General features: G+C 46.4%; 1 protein-coding gene across 3 annotated transcripts in view; it reads left to right on the top strand.

Annotated features, from left to right (window-relative positions):
* LOC140907853 (pituitary adenylate cyclase-activating polypeptide type I receptor) overlaps nucleotides 1–19,224 on the top strand; it is a 40,883-nt gene extending 21,659 nt beyond the window's left edge. Inside the window, exons 5-13 of one of the 3 annotated variants that reach the window (XM_073334757.2) lie at nucleotides 3,021–3,118; nucleotides 4,385–4,457; nucleotides 5,311–5,464; nucleotides 6,860–6,920; nucleotides 10,436–10,508; nucleotides 11,939–12,030; nucleotides 13,283–13,412; nucleotides 15,381–15,422; nucleotides 18,643–19,224. In XM_073334757.2, the coding sequence (XP_073190858.1) occupies nucleotides 3,021–3,118; nucleotides 4,385–4,457; nucleotides 5,311–5,464; nucleotides 6,860–6,920; nucleotides 10,436–10,508; nucleotides 11,939–12,030; nucleotides 13,283–13,412; nucleotides 15,381–15,422; nucleotides 18,643–18,831 (912 nt within the window). In that variant the 3' untranslated portion in view covers nucleotides 18,832–19,224. Of the gene's footprint in view, nucleotides 1–3,020; nucleotides 3,119–4,324; nucleotides 4,458–5,310; nucleotides 5,465–6,859; nucleotides 6,921–10,435; nucleotides 10,509–11,938; nucleotides 12,031–13,282; nucleotides 13,413–15,380; nucleotides 15,423–18,642 lie in introns of all 3 variants that reach the window. The other 2 variants (XM_073334755.2, XM_073334758.2) reach the window with 2 other exon arrangements.
* Nucleotides 19,225–19,722: the final 498 nt, after the last annotated feature.

The raw sequence follows: 19,722 nt of genomic DNA, 5'->3' as shown, positions 1-19,722 counted from the left end.
CAAGGCCAGTGGAGCTGGCCCCTCCACCACCCCAACCCAACCCCAGCATAGGTGGGGGTATCGGGGACAAGGAAGGAACTAGAGCTAGAGGGGGATTGCACTCCTGTGGTTCTCAGCTGTCATATGGCCTCTTGGACTAAATGACATCAGGGCTGGATCTGACACAATGCAAGGTGGAGAATTGGGGAGCCAGTTATGGCCCCCTCATCCTGCACTGAATGGATCTTGGCATAGAAGAGTCTGTCCTGCTGTGTCCGGTATCTATCTGGGTGGAGAAGATAGCCTGCTGCCTAACCCTTTGCTTCTATGGGGAACATTGCATACAGTGAAAGGGGAAGAGTCGTCTTCACGGTTCCTTTTAAATTAGGGTTCCAGAGACTTGTGTTCATCAGCCTTCTCTGAAGATAGAAAGGATGGTCCAATGGTTAGGGTACGCGGGAGACCTAGGCTCAAGTCATTACTCTGCCCATGTGGCTTTGAGCAAGTAGCTTGTCCTCTCTGTGTCTCAGTTCCCCATCTGTAAAACAGGGACTCAACAGCACTGCCCTACCTCACGTGGTGTGAGGTTAAATCCATCAAAGATGATGAAGTACTCAGCTCCTGTGGTAACTGGGGAGGGGGTCAGATAAATACCAGGGACTGTGTATAAAACACACTGTGGGAGAGCTAGTGGGTAGTGTTTTCTCTGCATACTCAGAACCTGAGTACCCTTTTCACCCTCACCTGTTTGGACTCTGCTGCTTACCGTGCTTCTATCAGCTACCCCAGAAGAGGAAAGAGCCTTTGACCCACCCGCCTGCACAGTTGAACAAGTCTCCTGCTTTCCACCTTTGTGTAGCATGTTGCATAGAAAATGTTACAGTGATTTCACCAAATGCCAGGATGATTCTTCAATGAGCAGGTTTCCTGCCAACGTTTCTGAATTTAAAATTGATAAATGACTGTCTCAGCCTGGAGTTGCTGGCAGCTTCTAAGCCTTTTGATAAACAAGGTTAGGGTTAGGACAATGCGGCACTTGCATCGGCCCTGAGGAAATTTGACTGACCAGCAACAAGCTAAGGATTTTGGTTCCTTATGATTTGGAATAATCAGGTGACCCTGTAGTGAAACTGAAAACAATTTGCAGAGGCAAAGCTCGATGATGCTTCCTGTTTTTCTCAGGATACATCACTATGCGACACAGTGGTTTGAGCATTGGCCTGCTAAACCCAGGGTTGTGAGTTCAATCCTTGAGGGGGCCATTTAGGGATCTGGGGCAAAAATTGGGGATTGGTCCTGCTTTGAGCAGGGGGTTGGACTAGATGACCTCCTGTGGTCCCTTCCAACCCTGATATTCTATGATTCTATGTCAAAATGAACTTAGCAGTGTTAAAGGGTAATATCAGAGAGGCAATGTCACTTAGGGCCCTCTGCACTGCAATCAGAGGTATGGCTGCAGCACATTGAGACCAATCGGAGCTAGCGCTGATCTAGCTAGCTTGAATAACAATAGCAGTGAAGCTAGGACAGCACGGGCTGTACAAGTCCACCCAGGACCCTGGTTATATTCTTGAGTGGCTAGTCCGTGCAGCCACGGCTTCACTGCTATTGATATTCAAGCTAGCTGGAGCAAAGCTAGCTTAGGTATGTCGATGCATGTTGCAGTCACACCTCTGATTGCAGTATAGAAATACCCTTATTAGGTTGAGTTTGAAACTAGGAATTAAGGACTCTGTGTCAGAGCTCAGGAAATAACTCCATTAACACACCGTGTGATGTTGGGTCAGTCTCTTTGCTCCATAATCATAGAGAATCATAGAATATCTGTGTTGGAAGGGACCTCAAAAGATCATCTAGTCCAACCCCGTGCTCAAAGCAGGACCAATCCCTAATTTTTGCCCCAGATCCCTCAATGGCCCCCTCAAGGATTGAACTCACAACCCTGGGTTTAGCAGGCCAATGCTCAAACCACTGAACTATCCCTCCCAAATGTTTCAGTTTCCTCATCTGTTACTTTTTGCTTAGCTGTACCTACTCACTAGAGGCGTGATCCATAGCCCATTCAAGTACATTAGACACCCATTAGTTCTGATGGGCCTTGCATCTGGTCCTGAAACAATTAGTCACAGAATTTGCAAGGTGCTGAACACTTGTGACATGCTGAGTGACTACACCTCCCAGCAGCTTCAATGAGAGTTGGCAAAGCTCAGCACCTTGAACCATCAAACCTTCACTGAGGATTTGGGATAGGCCACAGCTAGGCATGTTTATCCAAATGCTCCCAAACATTGGTGCTTCAAATAAATGAAGCCCAGCTGCCAGACACCCCTGGTTTTATGTCGCAGATATAAAACCTGAACCGGAAGGGTTTGTAAAACCAAGACACATCTTAACAATACTTAGCTATTAGAGTGAATTGAGTCTTTCCAGTAGCTTCAGGGGGCTTTGGATTGGGCTCATTTAGCACATTTATACACATCAAAGTCCTTTGCACGGGGGGGAGGGGTATGAGTCACTGTTAGAGGTGGTCAGAAAATACGGGGAGTGTTCTGCAGAAAAATTTGACTTTTTGTCAAAACACTGAAAATTTTCAGCCAAAATCTGAAATTTTTCTGGTATTGGTTGAAAGCTTTTTTGGGTGTGGAATGGAAAAAAAATCAAAATGTTCCTGGTAAAATAGACACTTCACAAGAAAATGTGTTTAATCAAAAACCCAGTTTTCTGCTGAAAACCCATTTCAAAGGAAAGTTTTCAACAAGCCCAAACCATTATCTGCATTTTTCAGATGGGGAAACTGAGGCACAGGGAGGGCCAATGCCTTGCCCAAGGTCACGCAGAAGATCAGTTGCAGAGCCAACACTAGAACTCAAGTCTCCCAAGTCCCAGTCTAGAGCCCCTCTCCACTATAAAGCACGTTGGAGATTGTAAAGTATAATTTATATTCTGTGGCTGAGGTGCCTTAGTCATGCCTTAGTCAAATGGGCACACTGGGATGAATGCTGCACATCCATCTATATTTTTGTCTTTTCTTCCTCTCATAGAAATCATATTATTCTGCATTTTGGCATGTCTACACCGCTGGCTATGCGACATCTCTGACTTCACTCATTACAGCTCTCGTTATCTTTGCCATCTTCAGGTAAATGCTTGCAGCGGCCTTTGAGGTATTTGAAGTCCCCATTCAACTTCATCCTAATTCTCATCTCTGTGACTTGCAACTCCAACTGGTTTTATTTTCCAGTTTTTGCATTCTATCACAGACACAATATTTCCATCCACGGTAACCTATTCTCCATCACTTGTGGTGTGATATTTCCCGGCAGACTTTAAAACATAAGACCTGACTGTGTACCCTCTCACTATTCCTCCTGGAGGGTTTTTTTTTAATGGGACTATGGCTTGTGTCCATGCATGATGGCCTCACAGTTCACATAGGGCAACTACTTTCCCCATGCTTAGCAAGGACGTTCTCTCCATAAACTCCCCTCAGATGTGCCTGTACCATCCATTACAGATTATAGGAGCTATGCACAGAGATCGAGGGAAAATAACCTGCACATTCAAAAAGGAATTAAATAAATTCATGGAGGATAGTACCATCAATGACTATTTGCCAAGATGGTCAAGGATGCAACCCCATGCTCTGGGTGTCCCTAAACCTCTGACTTCCAGGTGCTAGGACTGGACAACAGGGGATGGATAACTTTGATAATTGCCATTTTCTGTTCATTCCCTCTGAAGCATCTGGCATTGGCCACTGTCGGAAAACAGGATACTGGGCTAGGTGGACCATTGGTCTGACCCAGTATGGCCATTCTGATGATCTTATTTGTGCTGAATTTGGATGATAAGTGATGAGTTTGGGACAGAAACTTTTGATTTTAGGCCACTAGTATAAATCCAGCCCTGGGTAGTTATCAATGGAAATCGTTACTATTTAGCATCAACACAGTGACCTATGCAATAAGAGACCAGTCCAACATCCACTGGAATCAAAAGGGGTGTCTCTCCAATGAGCATTGAATCAAATCACAAATTGTCCAAGCCTGTTTTCCAGTGGATAGGCCTAAAACCACCACCACAACTGTCACATTCCATAGTAATAGTGGTAGGGGCCCAGGAACAAAGAGAATGAGCTAAGCTATTGCCTTGCTTCTAGAAATGGCTTCTCTAGCTCAAGGCTGAGACTTTGCTGGGGCACGACAGGGAAAGCATGCCCTACTGTACTTGTTTTGACTTGCTGAGTGATGTCTGAAGACAGAATGGATTCCTGATTGGTTTTTAGATGGGGTAAACTGAAGTTTCTCTTTAAGGAATGATTTCCTTTTTTATTTTCTCATTTCAGAAAATTCCACTGTACACGGAATTACATCCACATGCACCTGTTTGTCTCTTTCATCCTCAGAGCCACTGCTGTTTTCATTAAAGATGCTGTTTTGTTTGCTGATGAAAATATGGACCACTGCTTAATGTCAACGGTACCAATCTTTTCTTCTCTGTCACTGTGTTTGATTTTACTGGTTAATCCTTGTTACAGAGGTAACACTGAGATTTCCTGATTCTGTCCTGTATTTTGGTTTTATGGGTCTGAGATCATCATACTTTAGGTGCTGTTATGTTTATGGCATACACACAGACAAATTAGAGTATTTATGTTTTTATCTTTCTCGAGGGTTGCAATGTAGCAGTACTTTATTGAATAGAATTTAAACCATTAACACACAAAATCCCCAAAACAGAGAAAGAGAAAACAGGATGCTCCCTAAAACAGAGAGGCACAGCTCACCTCACTTTGCTTTAGGCTGTCTGTCTTCAGACTCATTCTGGTAGGCCCAGATCCCATGCTTTCCTACAAGGATCCCTAGCCTGCAAGCAGGATCAGGAACCACCTCCACCCCCGAAAAAAACCCTCTTACAGTGATAGCTTGCAATTCCAACTTGGCCTGCAATACACCAAAGTAGCAAATCGCATCAGACACAGAAAGAAATACCAAGGGCCAAATTCAACTGTGGTGTACGAGAGCACAACTCTGTCAACTTCAGCAGAGTTTCATCCGCTTACATGAGTAAGGATTTTGGCCCACAATGGAGGCCTAAATGTTCACTTTCAGACAACTGTACACCATTCACTAGAATTGTATAATCTATGGGTGTAACCCAAACCCCGTTGATGTCAATGATAAATCTACTGAGTTCAAGAGGCTTTCAATCAGAACCTGTTAACGTGCATATTTCTCTTGGTTCAGATTTTCCCAGCTTTTTCCCAGGACCTTTAAGATGACTGACTTCAGAGACTGCAGCTAATATTCTCCTTTCCCTGTGTGTCTCCAGGTTGCATGTAAGGTTGCAGTCGCATTCTTTCAGTTCAGCATTTTAGCCAACTTCTTCTGGCTCCTGGTAGAAGGGATGTACTTGCAAACACTGCTGCTGTTGACATTTGTTTCTGATAAACAGTACGTGTGGTGGTTCATTTTGGTTGGCTGGGGTTAGTACACTCTCATGTTTTCTCCCTTTGCTTGTGTATGTGCCTTCTTGCAGTTATGTCTAGAGCTCTGAAAAGCATTTGCCTTGAAATGCATTTTCGATGAGCGTTGACAATTCATGAGGTTCAATGCAACTGCAGTATTTTATTTATTTTTGTTAAAATAGTCCCGGGTGGACATTTTGTCACTTTCTAGACACCCCATGAAGTATCTGGTGTGAGTGTAATGCACTCGGCAATGTGGCCGTACAGGTCTGGGAAACTGGAACTCGTGCGTTCTAGTCTGATCTTTGCCTTAAGAATACTTTGGACTAAGATAAAAACTTCACCTGCATTATTTTCATCAGGCTACACAATGCCCCCAGGAGGTAGATAAATGTAATTGTCCCTACTGCACACATGGGGTGACTGGGGCTCTGCCTATCAGGTTGCATGAAGCACCCAAAATTAGTGGATACTTCTGAAATTTTTGCCCAAAAGTTGAAATCCAGGGCCCATTGAAATCAGTAGGATTTTTGCCACTGACTCCACCAAAGAGAGCATTTCACATTAGGGGTCTAACACTGGGCACCCAGAGTCTAAGGCGCTGGTCACGAAGTGGTAGATTGTGATCGACTGGTCAATCCTGGAGCCTCTGACAGTTGATCGCGATCTCCAACCACTAAAAGTCCGGCAGTGCAGCGGGACTAAGGCAGGCTCCCTCCCAGCCCTGGGCCCACGCCACTCCTGGAAGAGGCCAGCATGCCCCTTCAGGCTTTGGGGGTGGTCAGGGATCTGAGTGTGCTGCTCCTGTCTGCAAGCACCGTCCCTGCAGCGCCCATTGGCCGGGAACAGGGAACTGCAGCCAATGGGAGCTGTGGGGGTGGTGCCTACAGGGAGGGGCAGCACACTGAGCCACATTTCCCCCCCTCCTGTGCCCCCAGGGGCCGCAGGGGCATGCTGGCTGATTGCCAGAGTGACATGGGGCCAGGGAAGGCAGGGAGCCTGCCTTAGCCCCACTGCACCACCACATGGGAGCCGCCCGGCAGGAGCCCTCATCCTTTCTACATCCCAACCCCCAGCCCTGAGCCCCCTCTCAGAGCCAGCACCATGTACCCCCTCCTGCACCCCAACCTCCTGCCCCAGGCTCAGCCTAGAGCCCCCTCCCACACTCTAAACCCCTCGGCACTAGCCCAGAGCCTGCACCCCCTCCCGCACCCCAACCCCCTGGCCCAGCCCAGTGAAAGTGAGTGAGGGTGGGAGAGAGCAAGCGATGGAGAGGGGGGGATGGAGTGAGCGGAGCACGGGGCCTTGGGGAAAGGAGTGGGGCCTCAGGAAAGGGGCAGGGTAGATCCTGGGTTGCACTTAAATTCAAAAAGTGATCTTGTGCCATGTTGTGTTCTGCGTTGACTCTTCTAGGAACTCCCAGTGCTGTGATGTCTGCTTGGATCCTAACCCGAATCTACAGACAGAATACAGGGTGAGCCAGAATCATAGTGCGGCTGGGCATTGCATTTGGCACAGTAAATGTGATTCATCAAGAAGGGAGATTTAAAAGATAACCAAAGCTTTTAACCATAAGAATTTGCATTTTTAATCTTTAAAATTCAGAAATAGGCAAATGAGGAAGTCGTTTTGAGAACTATCTCCCAATTTACATCTGACTGCAGCAACAGTGTTGCCAGCTCAGGATTTGATCAAAAGTATCACGATTTTGAGTTATTTTTCTTAAAGCCCCAGCTGCTGCAATCATGATATTGCAGGAGAACCTTGGCTTTTGTTTTAAAATATGTGTCTATCCTTCATGGTTGCCAGAAAAACTTGACAATGTGAAGCAAGTGCACGCTGCAGCTAGAAGGCAAATAAAAAGAACCAAACACTTATTATTTTTCCAGAAGTCGTGGGGGTTTTAAGGCAATCGCATGATTGGGGGGGACTTGACTCAGTTTTTGAACATCTAGGGTTGGCAATACTGTGCGTGTGAACTCTTGCATTTGAATGATTATGCCATGTATTGAACTGTCTTACCTCTGGCACTCATCTCCTCTGTCTTTTCACACAATCTCACCACTCTTGGGGCAAGAGTCTTATACTTTGAAGCTCCTTCCGTCTGGAACAGACTTTCTCTATCTCATCAACTTTCTACCTTGTCCTAGTCCTTTCTACCTAGTCCTTGTATCAAACAGTGCAAGCTTCCCTATGGCACCTGGCTAGTAGGCTTCAAGTCTGGTTTACTATTATTGGGAGTGAAAGTGTTGTTCCATTTTCATCTCCATTCAATCCTTGGTTTGACCGCAAAGCCTCTCAACCTGAGAACAGGGGTGGGGGCAATATATCACAGATGCTTGGTTACTAGGAGCTGAACTTTAATCTTCCCATTCACTTCACACAGGCCCCAAGATAGGAACAACTTCTACTCCTTCCTAACCTGGGAAAGATTCAGACCAATGACCTAAAGGTGAAAGGCTGTCTGGCCCACTGCCACTCACCTGGCCCTTGCAGTCTGCCTTGCTCCATTCATGTTAATTTATGGTACCCAAATATATCAAGAGGCATCAGGACCTCAGTGCCTGGACTCTGCTGAGCAGCCCGGAAGCCATGGCGAAGAAGTGAGGAGTGCTTTGGATTTACTGCAGCTGAATCCAGCCTCTCTTCTTTGCCCTGAAATATAGCTCCACACAGCAGGGGAGAGAGAGTCTTAATGAGCAGCCTGCAATCAGGATAATGTCCCCTTCCTTGTTTCACTTTGGCAAAATACCCCATCATTTTAGTTTGTGTAAATGGTGGGGGGATGTCAGTCCTTCACCTTCTCATGGCACATGCTCCTCTTATGTAGCCTCTAAGGTATAAGGGTGAATTCAATGTCCTTCCTTTCCCTGGATCTCCTCATGTGGAAAGACTGCAAGACAAGCAGACAAATTACTGTGATCCTGCAGTTATTCCAGGTGCAAAAATTCCTTTCATTTCAGTGGCAGAACCAAATCTGGAAAGACTGTACAAGTCTTTGTTTGATGATAAAAGGGGTTCAGGGAAGGGTGATAAGAATGATCAAGGGCCTGGAAAAACTCCCCTCTGAAGAAAGATTGAAAAGATTGGGATTTTTTACCTTACAAAGGAGATTAATAAAACAGGACCTAAAGTATATAAAATACCAACTACTCTAGAGAAAGTGGATCGGGAGCATCTCTTGTCCCTGTCTCATACGCAAGAACAAGAAGACCCTAAATGAAATTAAAAGGTAGCAATTTCAAAACCAATACAAGGTAATATTTATTACACCCTGTGTAATTAGACTCTGGAACTCACTGCCACAGTATGTCATCGATGCCAAGAACTTAGCAGGCTTCAAAGAGGGATTGAGCATTTATGTGAATAATACGAATATCCAGATTTATGATCATTATTGCTGACAGAAATGCCTTGATTGGCATTAAACCTCATGCATCAGGGCTTAAGCCAATCTCTACTTATTAGAGATCAGGAAAGACCTAATACAGTGTGTGTCGACACTTACAGTGGGGTGTAGAGTACAAACACCACACTCCCAGCCAGCACGTGTGTAGATGGTGAGAGATAGCTTAGCTGAGTAGAGTACCACAGAGTACCCTACATGCCTGAACCCCCAGGGTATAGACCCTACGCAGGCTCTCTTCACATCCAAGCAATGCCTCCCATAGCTGTTTTTGGCAGTGTAGTGTCCTGATGCCTCTCCACTGCCAGGGCCCTTCCCCATTGCAGCAAGAGGCCTCTGCAGCAGGGAGAGCAGCGGGGAAAGGCTCCGGCAGCGGGGCCCGAAACCTCATGTGCTTGCACTCTACATGCTGCCAGAAGTGTCGCCATAGACCAAGGGGACCGGTTATCTCAGATCTTCCTATCATTAACTTCTTGCACCTTCCTCTGATGCAGCTACTGCTGGCCACTGCCGGAGACAGGATGCTGGACCAGATGGACACTGGGTCGGACTCAGTCTGTCCGTTCCTGTGTTCATTGTAGAGTAGCTAAACCACCGGAGAACATAAAATCCAACCTGGATACATTTACCTTCATCCCTGTGCCCACACTCTGCTAGCTGTTAACACCATCGCACTTGCACCTTTTAGATGAAGGCTCCATTTTGGCGGCTGCTCACCTGCCCGAGACTGTGCCGGGTTCCAGTCAAAAGCTCTAAAGTGGAAGCATCAGGACCTCAGTGCCTGGACTCTGCTGAGCAGCCCGGAAGCCATGGCGAAGAAGTGAGGAGTGCTTTGGATTTACTGCAGCTAAATCCAGCCTCTCTTCTTTGCCCTGAAATATAGCTCCACACAGTAGGGGAGAGAAAGTCTTAATGAGCAGCCTGCAATCAGGATAATGTCCCCTTCCTTGTTTCACTTTGGCTATGTCAACATTTACAGCGGTGTGCAGCCACGGCATGTCCCCCTAGCACGGATAGAAATAGCAGAGTAGATGGAGTGGCACAGTTTAAGTGGGTAGAGAAAAGACATGCCAGATCCTTAGTGTATGTACCCTACATGGCTCTCCACACCCCAAGCAGTGCTTCCCACATATACACTTCTATTTTTACAGTGTGGTGTCCCGTAGTGAAAGGCTCTGGGAGCAGGAAAAGGTTCTGGCAAGGAGGAGAGAGCAGGGAAAGTCTCTGGCAGCAGGGCTCTGGTCTTTCCCCATGGCCTCTCCGCTGCCAGAGCCTTTCACTGCTGCATAAAGCTACACACTGCAGTGTGAACGTAGCCTGTTTTTCACTGCAGTCTGTAGCCACATGTACCCTAAACACTACCACCAGTGTAGACAAGGCCTTTGCCTCAAGTTGGATAAGCCTTCTTTGAATTAGGCTATAGAGCAACCTTCTTGGGAGTGAAAATCTGGAAGAACTTTTGGGAGATGCTTTTAAATTGCTAACGGCAAGAGTTAACGACAACCACTTTTCTGTACCAAGACTTGAGTCGTTTAATATTCAGCACAAACCAGACCAGGTAATTATTTAGTTTCCTGTTTCAGATGCTGGGATGATGATGATGAGAATACAGCAGTGTTATGGATCATCAAGGGACCCATACTGCTATCTGTATTAGTGAGTTTTGCCTTTGATCTGTTGAATCCTTTGAAGAACTGAAAGCTAAGCACATATCTCTTTTCAGTAAGACAGGCATACAGTGCCGCATACTGCATTTAATTTGTTTTTAATTTTAGGAAGCTGGAAATTGTTGCATAACACTTGCTATATCGTGAGTGGAAGAGAGACAAGCAGCAGTGAAAGGCATGAAAATTACAAATGAAGGGCAGCATGTTGCCCTGGGACATGTGTATTGAACGCCGTTTCAGCCAATGTAAGCTATATGTGTCCAGCCAAGGCTGGCAATAGTGCAAGATCACACGCAGGTGATACAAGGCTAATTACTCAGAGTCTAATGCCAGGAACATGCCTAAATAAGGACACTCCTGCATTGTCTATGCATGATCATTGCACATTTGCAAGTACAGGAAAATTTAGCCTTAAAGGCTCATTGCAGCGAGTAACGTGTAAGATCATCATCTATTTTGTGTCACTTACTCATGTGTCTGACCAGAGAATCCATCTCCAAAATGTGAAGATATACTTAGATTGTGAACTCTTTGGAGCACGGGGTGTCTTTTTGTTCTGTGTTTGTACAGAGTCTAGCACAACAGGGTCCTGTCCATGACTGAGGCTCCTAGGAGCTACCACAATACAAATACGTAATAATAACGGGCTTGTGACATGCCTGTGCCTAGTCATTTCTCTTTCCCCTGTTTTTATTCTTCTGTTTTCTCTCCAAACCAGTGAACAATATTGCCCCTCTCCCCAGGATCTCCTCAGTCTTTTCTCCAGCTTCATGCCAGTGCACTTGCACTTGAGCCCTTAGGATGCATGTTTAGGAAAAATTTGGCCATTGTATATGCGAGCAGGATTCTTGCTGACTTAAATTGTGTTGCAAGATCTGTTTTGTGGAACGTTATAGAAATGTGAATCGGTCAAAGTTTTCAAACATGGGTGCCTAAAGATTAGCACCTACATCCATCATTAGGCATAACAAAAAATTGGTCTGATTTTCAGGGTCTGAGCAAGTAAGCCTCCTATTCAAAGTCATTGTGGAAGCACATCATAATTGAAAATCAGATCATGTTTACCTAGGGTGACCAGATGTCCTGATTTTATAGGGACAGTCCTGATTTTTGGGTCTTTTTCTTATATAAGCTCCTATTATCCCCCACCCCCTGTCCAGATTTTTCACATTTGCTGTCTGGTCACCCTATGTTTACTTAGGTGCCTAAATAAGGATTTGGGGGTGTCACTTTAGGCATCTAAGATAGAAAATGTTGCCCTTATTATTTATTTGACTGTGTACAGATTGAGAACCAGATATTCAGTTGGCATAAATTGGCATAGCTGCTTTGATATGGTTGGATCTATGTTGATTTGCACCCATTGAAGATATGGCTCAGTCTCCTAGGAAGCTTAGAAACCCGTTTTTCTCTTTGCAGATGAACTTTACTATATTTGTCAATGTGATCAGAATTCTGGTGCAGAAATTACAATCTCCAGAGGTCAGCGGCAGCCATTCTAGTCATTTTGTGTAAGTGACAATACGTTTTTTGTGTTGGTTTCAGAGTAACAGCCGTGTTAGTCTGTATTCGCAAAAAGAAAAGGAGTACTTGTGGCACCTTAAATTGGTTAGTCTCTAAGGTGCCACAAATACTCCTTTTCTTTTTTTGTATTATCTCCCATTGGATCTGGTTTAAGATATTGTTTCCTGGGGGTGTCCCCCTGTGGCCTCTTTCTCAATAGTGGGGAAAGTAACTCCCAGAACAAAAAAACAAAGTCGAGTTGCCACCTAAGGTATGAGCCGGTAGAAATCTGCCCTCTTTTTTCTAGAGGCCCCAATATAAAGTCCTCTCTATGCTAGTCCACCAGCGAGGCCCAACTGAAAGCCCTGCACCTAACAAATTGTAATCAACTTCACACACTCTTAGGTTGCCACACAATTGGCCCCTCCTTTCTTCCTCACCTTTCTTATTTTATGCACATCAGCTATGGCCTGTAGTTGAATGAGCTCCAGATGCATCTGGTTCCCAGCTGTTTAACTCCTCCCATTCTGGTTCCATGCCCTTCGTGAGAGACTCAACCCTGCCAGCCTCTGTAATGGTCTCTTAGAAACCCGCAGGGGACTAGTTGGCTCATGGCTTTGGTAAGGCTGGAGAAATTTCAATACTAGATTGCCAGTCCAATTCAGTCCCAAAAGCATGTTTGATTATCTATGTAAAAGAGTCGGTGGCCTGCATCCATTTCAAAATGGACAGGTGGCTCCATCAGAAGAACCGCCATCATGCATACCACAGACTAGCATCCATGCCTGTTGACACAGGAGAGAGCAAAAAGATTGCAAAGGCATAGAGAATGAACGACCCTATTGCCATTAGACATGGTGCACACACGTTGGCTTTGCCTGATCTGTAGATAAATTGAGGATTTAGGTCTTGTCTACATGGCTCAGCCTTGGGCACTCCGGCAATGTGATTTCTAAAGCACACTAATGGGTTGCGTATTAATTGGTCCGTCTGAATCCTGATGGTGCACACTAAAAGTTCCCTCCCGCACTTTAACTATTACACACCAGCAGGGTCTACACAGACCAATGAATGTGCAGCATATTAGTGTGCTTTAGAAATCCCCTCTCCCCTCCCTCCATAGTGTGCATTGCTATGCCATGCGCACACGCCCTCAGTCTCCGTTCTGTTAGTTTCCCACCTTCCATTAAATTCATTGAAATGTTGTCAAGTGTGTCACGTTTGTGTTTTTTTTTGTTTTTGTTTTTTTTCATTTTCCAGGAGACTAGCTAAATCCACACTGCTCCTGATCCCACTCTTTGGAGTGCACTATATCGTGTTTGCGTTTTGCCCAGAAAGCACTGGATTGGAAGCTAGACTTTATATTGAGCTGGGCTTGGGCTCCTTTCAGGTATAATAAACAAAGACAGAATTAATAACTGTCCCAACCTTGCCCAATCCAGGGAGGGTGACTAAGTGCCTTACCTGGTGTCTCATGAAGCCTCGGGTGTCGATCAGAATGAGCTGCCTGACATTCAATCCAGATAAAACAAGGGCGATGAGAGTAGGTTAGGAGAAATAACATCAGTCTCTCTCCTTCCATTGGCAGTGCACCCACCGTTCACTATTTGAATTCTTAGTCTGTGGGTCCAGTTAGACCAACAACTGCTGTTACGTGATGAAGTAGCAGTTATGGCCAGGACCACTTTCTCTATCTTATCATGGCCAGAAGAGTATGGCTCTTCTTTTGGATGTAGACCTTGCTGCTTTCATCCATGCCTCTGTCACTTTGAGATTAGATGACTGCAATGCACACCTGGTGATGCTACACTTTAAGTATATTCAGAAGCTTTAAACTGGACTGGGATATGAACTGCCCATGCAGTGAACGTTACACCAATGCTCCGTGTTCTGCATGGCTACCTGTTGGCTTTGAGACAGAATTTTAAGGTGTTGCTTTTGACCCAGGTACACTTAAATTACCTGGGACCTGCCTATTTGAGAAACTACCTCTCTTGTGCCATATTGCTGGGGTTGCAATGAGTCACGGTGCACTAGCTGGCACTCCCTGGCTCTTGGCAAGGTTTTTGCCCTGGAATGATCATCCTTTCTTGGTCAGAAATAGCCTGAATCTCTTAATGTTCTGGGCAAGCTGCCAGGCACTTGCGGGCCCGGGGGGGTGGGGGGGTGGGGCCAGAAGGAGATCGGGCATGAGACAGGCTCTCTGCTGTGCTCTGTCATGGCTGGATTTTGTTACATGGTTAGGCTGACAGTGATGTTTCCTTTTATTGCACAGTTTTGTAGGCAAACTGAAATGTTGTCAGGATACACGGGGCTATAGAGAGGCACCTCCTTGGCTTTAGAAATAGAAAGAAATACACCAGAACTGTAATTTTCAAAACTGTCTAAGTCACTTGGGAGCACAAGTCCCATTGAAAGCCATTGCTAAGTCATTTAGGAACTGTTGCAATTCCACCCTAAAGAAATATTTTGCCACAAACAGTGTCTATAAGGGAAACTGAAGTTTTTATAACTTACTGTTTTTCAGCCTCTTTTGAATCAAATTATCGACACAGGCTGGGCACAGGTACTTACTGGTAAACTTGCAGCCCAAAGGAGAAAGCATGGGGTGGAAATTTTGACCCCCAGAATTTAGCTGTCCTTATCCCATGGCGTGTCTACTCCAGATGCTCTCTATGATAGGCCCCAGGGAGGAACCAGGGGTCAGGGTACATACAGTCTGTTTGTTACAGAAAGATATTTTTAGGCTTCCAGGAGAACATTTAGGGGTGTATAAGCAGAAGCAACTGTCTGTTCTCTTTTGGAAAATATCACACTCAAGTACTTAAAACACACTTTCATTACATAGCTGTGATTACATGACAGGTTTCTGATGATCTCACTGATGACAGTCTTTGCCATATTTATAAAGATGCTGTCAAAACTCTGCTGTATAATTATAGCCTTATAATTCACTGCTACATATTTTTAAAAAAACCTTGGCCTGCCTAGGATTTCATGCCAAAACAGGGATAGAACTCAGAGCCGCCTGCTCTAAAAAACATAGACCCCTGCTACTTGAGCTAAAGGAGAATTCTGGTTAACTGCTCACAGTATAGGGCTCCTCACATAAACGTGAGCAGTTCTGATTATATCCATTAGAGGTAAGTGGTGCACATATGCAATATCAGGGCCATGACAGTGTTTAGTCTGAATATGAAAGCCATATAAATACTGATTGGAAAAATTATGTTGTTGTGTGTCCTAATCAAAGTATTAATTAGGCTTACATCACTCTACAATTATCTGTGCTCCAAGGCCTGCTTTGCGGAAGTTCACCTTTTTTAGAAATAACCTTTTTTTCCCCTTAATTTCCTAGGGCTTTGTTGTCGCTCTTCTATATTGCTTCTTAAATGGAGAGGTAAGTAGCAAGACATGCGATTGCATAAGACCTTTGAAAGTCAGGGGCTTCCATTGTTTTCCTTGTGTTCCAATTTCCAGAATAGGCCATCGCGCTTTACTTTGATCGGCTCCTGAAAGCATGAAATAGCCTTATCTGTCTTCCTGCCTGTGTCTCTCTACTTTATCTAAATACATGTAATTCTGGTCTGCTACAGGAAGACACAACATCAGCCTTGAACTAGTGACCCCTTGACAAGTGTCAGGGATTCCCCTGCCATGAGAAAGTGTGTTCAGTTAGTGTCTCTAGACACATATTGGACCTCTGTTCAGCTTTTATTTCCTCTCGCAAGCTCTTTTCTTCTCCAGGGCAGCCTGTGTGGTTCCAGATACTCTTGTTCAATCTTATGCTTCATGTTCTTTGATTATTGCTAAGACTCTTGGCTACATTTTCCAAGATACATCATAAAGTGCCATCTGTTTTAAAAAGTGGCCGTTTCCCAAGGGAAGGTGTGGGGATTTTTTATACTAGATATGTGCTTTATGGAGCTTGCAGTGCGAATGGCCAGATCTTACCTGAATTTGTCCCATAAAAAGAGTATTTAAAAGCCAACTAAGGCATAAGCAAATATGGATGTTTCGGGTGGGATTTTTGAAAGCACCGAAGTAACTTGCGAGCATGGGTCCTATGGACTTCCAAAGTGATGGGTGTTCCTGAGTCACAAAGGGGCAGAGTCACAAAGGTACACAGCACCTAGTTGCCTCTTTAGGCACCTAAGTCCAACATTTAGGCACCACTGACATTCTCAAAACAGCCACTCAGTTGTCACTTAAGCCTGCAGGTGCCTTAAATTCCCGCTGGTGGGCGTGTGCAAAGTTGCCAAAGCCCTGATGTAACAGCTAATGAGCTACTTGGAGCCCCCTCTCAATCCTCGCATGATTCTCAAACTGGGTGTTGCCTTGCCTGTGCCCCCAGAGGAGCCTGATTGCAGGGATATAGAGTTTAAGGCCACAAGGGACCTCTCCTCATCTAGTCTGACCTCCTGTATATGACAGGCCACTTAGACCCTGCACACTAAACCCAGTACCCAAAGTGAGACCAAAGTGTGACAGCCACAGGCAGAGAACAGGAGGGACCGAGGTGCACCAGTACTTAAGGCCCCCACAATAGCAGGGAAATGACTGAGAGATGTACCCAGATAATCCTGGCAAGTGACCTGCCTCAACATGCTGCAGAGAAAGGCAAACCGCACCCCCCCTCCCCAAGATTACTGCCAGTCTGACCGAGGGGGAAAATTGCTTCCTGACCCCTGCCGGTAGCTGGCTGAAATCCTGAAGCATGAGCTTTAAGAACATAAGAGGCAAACTGGAAGTGAGCCCCAGAGCTGTTGAGCCATGCCCTCTATCATCACAAGCAATCCCATCATACAATCACACTCAAAAATTTGTCCAGGACTCTCTTAAAACTAATGAAATTGTTTGCCCCCACAACTCCTATTAGAAGGCTGTTCCAGAACCTCACCTGGTTAGAAACCGTCTTTTAATATCCAGTCTGAGTTTCTTCACAGCCGGTACATAACCATTGGATCCTGTGCTAATGTAATGCCAACAGACCCCAGTTGTCGAGCTCAAACCTGGGACCTCTGGAGCTAAATACATGAGCCTCTACTGCATGAGTTAAAACCCACATGCCTCTTAGCTAAGGCTCTAGCAGTCTCATTAATCTCTAAGTGGTCTCAGTGCCGTGAGAGGGGACAGAGCACCACACCTAGGAAGTGCGTGGGTTACACTAAGATTGCCCTTTAGCTTACCCCACAATGTATTTATAGAGACCAATCATATCCCTCCTCAGCTTCCTTGGCGCATGCCTACAGGATTGGGCCACACACAAAAGGCAGCTCCAGGAGTGTGTCCTAATAGCCCATAGACCATTGGGCTATAGCATCAACCCCCGCCCCCTCTGGCCAACAAGTGAGTGCCCCACCCCTGAACACCCAATGCAGGCTGGTTGGGGTATACAGCTAGGATGTAGTGACCAGCAGTCATGTCCATGCTCCAAATCAGGCAGAGTAGGGATCTGAATTCAGGTTTCCCAGGTGAGTGATTTAGCCATTTGGCTGCTGGCTTTGATGGGATGGGGGCATAGGTGCCGACTGTAATGTGCCGGGGGGTGCTCCCTCTGGCTCCTCTCCAGACCCCGCTCCCACTCCACCCCTTCACCCAAGGTGCCTCCCCCCTACCCTGCCTCTTCCCGCTCTGTTCTGCCCCCAAGTGTGCCCCACCCTTGCTCCTCCCCTCTGCCCCCCCCCCCAGAGCCTCCTGCACACCATGGAACAGCTGATTGTGGCAGGCAGGAGGCGCTGGAGGTAAGGGGGAGGCGCTGATGGGGGGCGGCTGCCAGTGGGTGCTCAGCAACCACCATTTTTTTCCTGTGAGTGCGTCCGTGGGTGGTCCGTGACTTCTGCAACCTCCGTGACAGACCCGGAGCCGTAGCTATAATGTATAGACTATACATAGACGATATGAATAGTATAGAATCTCTGTCACTGGAGGTTTTTAAGAACAGGTTAGACAAACACCTGTCAGGAATGGTCTATTTATTACATTGTCCTGCCTTGAGTGCAGGGAACTGGACTAGATGACCTACCGAGGTCCCTTCCAGTCCTCCACACGTCTATGATTCAAAGGTATTGACGGCAGCCACTGCAGACGCATTTCCGTGGCTATCAGAGTATGGGGGGTATGTGTGAGAGAGAGAGAGTGAGAGTGATGGCAGTACCTACAATGTGCTAGGCACTATCCAGACAGAGGTTAGGAGAAAGGGGACATAAAAAGACTAATCCACTCAAGTCACCTCTATTCGTTGTAACAGGGCTGAAGTGGGTCTTTTCAGACGGACTTAGATTTGGACAGGCTAAGGGCCTCGTGGATGAGCTCCAGCAGATGTTACCACAACTTGGTGGCCCCATGGAATAAAGCACAAAAGCCATTGTGTTAGGACCTGACAAACAGAGGGATGACAGGTGGAGGTGGGTGGTGGGGGACACTAAAACTGGGGCCTGAGCGCTTTTGAAAATCAATCACTTGTTTAGGCACCTAGATCTGGATTTAGAAACCTTACACTGGGCAGGTATTTTTTTAAAAATCTTAGCCTCAGTGTGAAGTTGGAATAGCCACATTAGTTCTATGTCCAATTCTTTGGCCTGTCTCCCCCTCCCCCCTCTTTTCATGTTTTTCCTTAGGTTCAGGCTGAATTAAGGAAGCGCCTGCAGAAGTGGCAGTATCAAGAGTACCTGAACTTCACCCGCAAACCTCGGACCATGTCTAGAGAAAACAGCCCCATTAACTATGTCACTCAGTTATCACTGCTTGAAAAAATCAGCCCTAAGAGGAAAATGTCCATCTACCGGAATGGCACGTCCTCCGTGTGAGCCTCCCAGAGCAAGCGGAGCTGTTGCAGAGTGGTCTCCTGAAAAATTAAAGGAGGGATGGCCAAGATGGAGTCTCTGTAGGGTGACCGTATTTCCCTATGCTGAATACGGGACACCGGGTAGAATTATTTGTATTCAAGCCGTTCAGTGGCAATCAGTCAGAACTATGCAGGGCAAACGTTCAAATTAACATCAGGTCGACTGAGCCCCCATTAAAAAGAAATACCGGAGTTGGATTCTTTTTATTTACCTTCTTATCTTTAAGGCTCTAGGGTTCACACAGGGAGGGGTGACTCACACATACTCCAGTAGGTCTCTCTCCCATGGTGGGGGGGTGACTGACTGACCTGACCCTCCCTGCCTGGTGCTCTCTGCTCTCCATGCCTGGCTGGGTCCCTGGGACGGACCTGCTTCTCCTGGTACCTGGTGCCGCGTCTTCCCAAGGTAACATGTGGGGTCACATGCCCCCCCCCCCCAGATTTTGCCAGGGTTCACACCAGAATGTGGCCAGCGGCAGTCTTTTGGCACTGTATGGGAGGGAAGGGATGGGAGCTGCTTCTCGCTGCTGGGGAGGAGGAGAGGGGAAGGGATGGCCTGGCCCTTGTCTTTGCAGAGCTCATTTCTCCTCTCCTCCCCCTGTCCTCCCCCCGTGGCTGGAAGCAGCTTCTCCCTCCCTGCCCACAATGCCCCCACTGACATAACCCAATCACCTCCTGTTCCCCCACCCCACCCCCCAGCTACAGCATGGGCAGGAAGGGGTTAAGCCCTAGGTTGCATTGTGCACCAGGGCCCAGTGGATTCAGCGAACTCAGCCAGGGAGGTGGCTCAGCAGGGGAGGGTGCCTAGGGGAGGGAGCAGCCCTGCGCTCCCTGGGGGCAGGCGGGGGGTTGG

The sequence above is a fragment of the Lepidochelys kempii genome, chromosome 2, assembly GCF_965140285.1.
Source record: "Lepidochelys kempii isolate rLepKem1 chromosome 2, rLepKem1.hap1, whole genome shotgun sequence".
NCBI lineage: Eukaryota > Metazoa > Chordata > Testudines > Cheloniidae > Lepidochelys > Lepidochelys kempii.
This window is presented reverse-complemented; position numbering and strand designations above follow the sequence as displayed.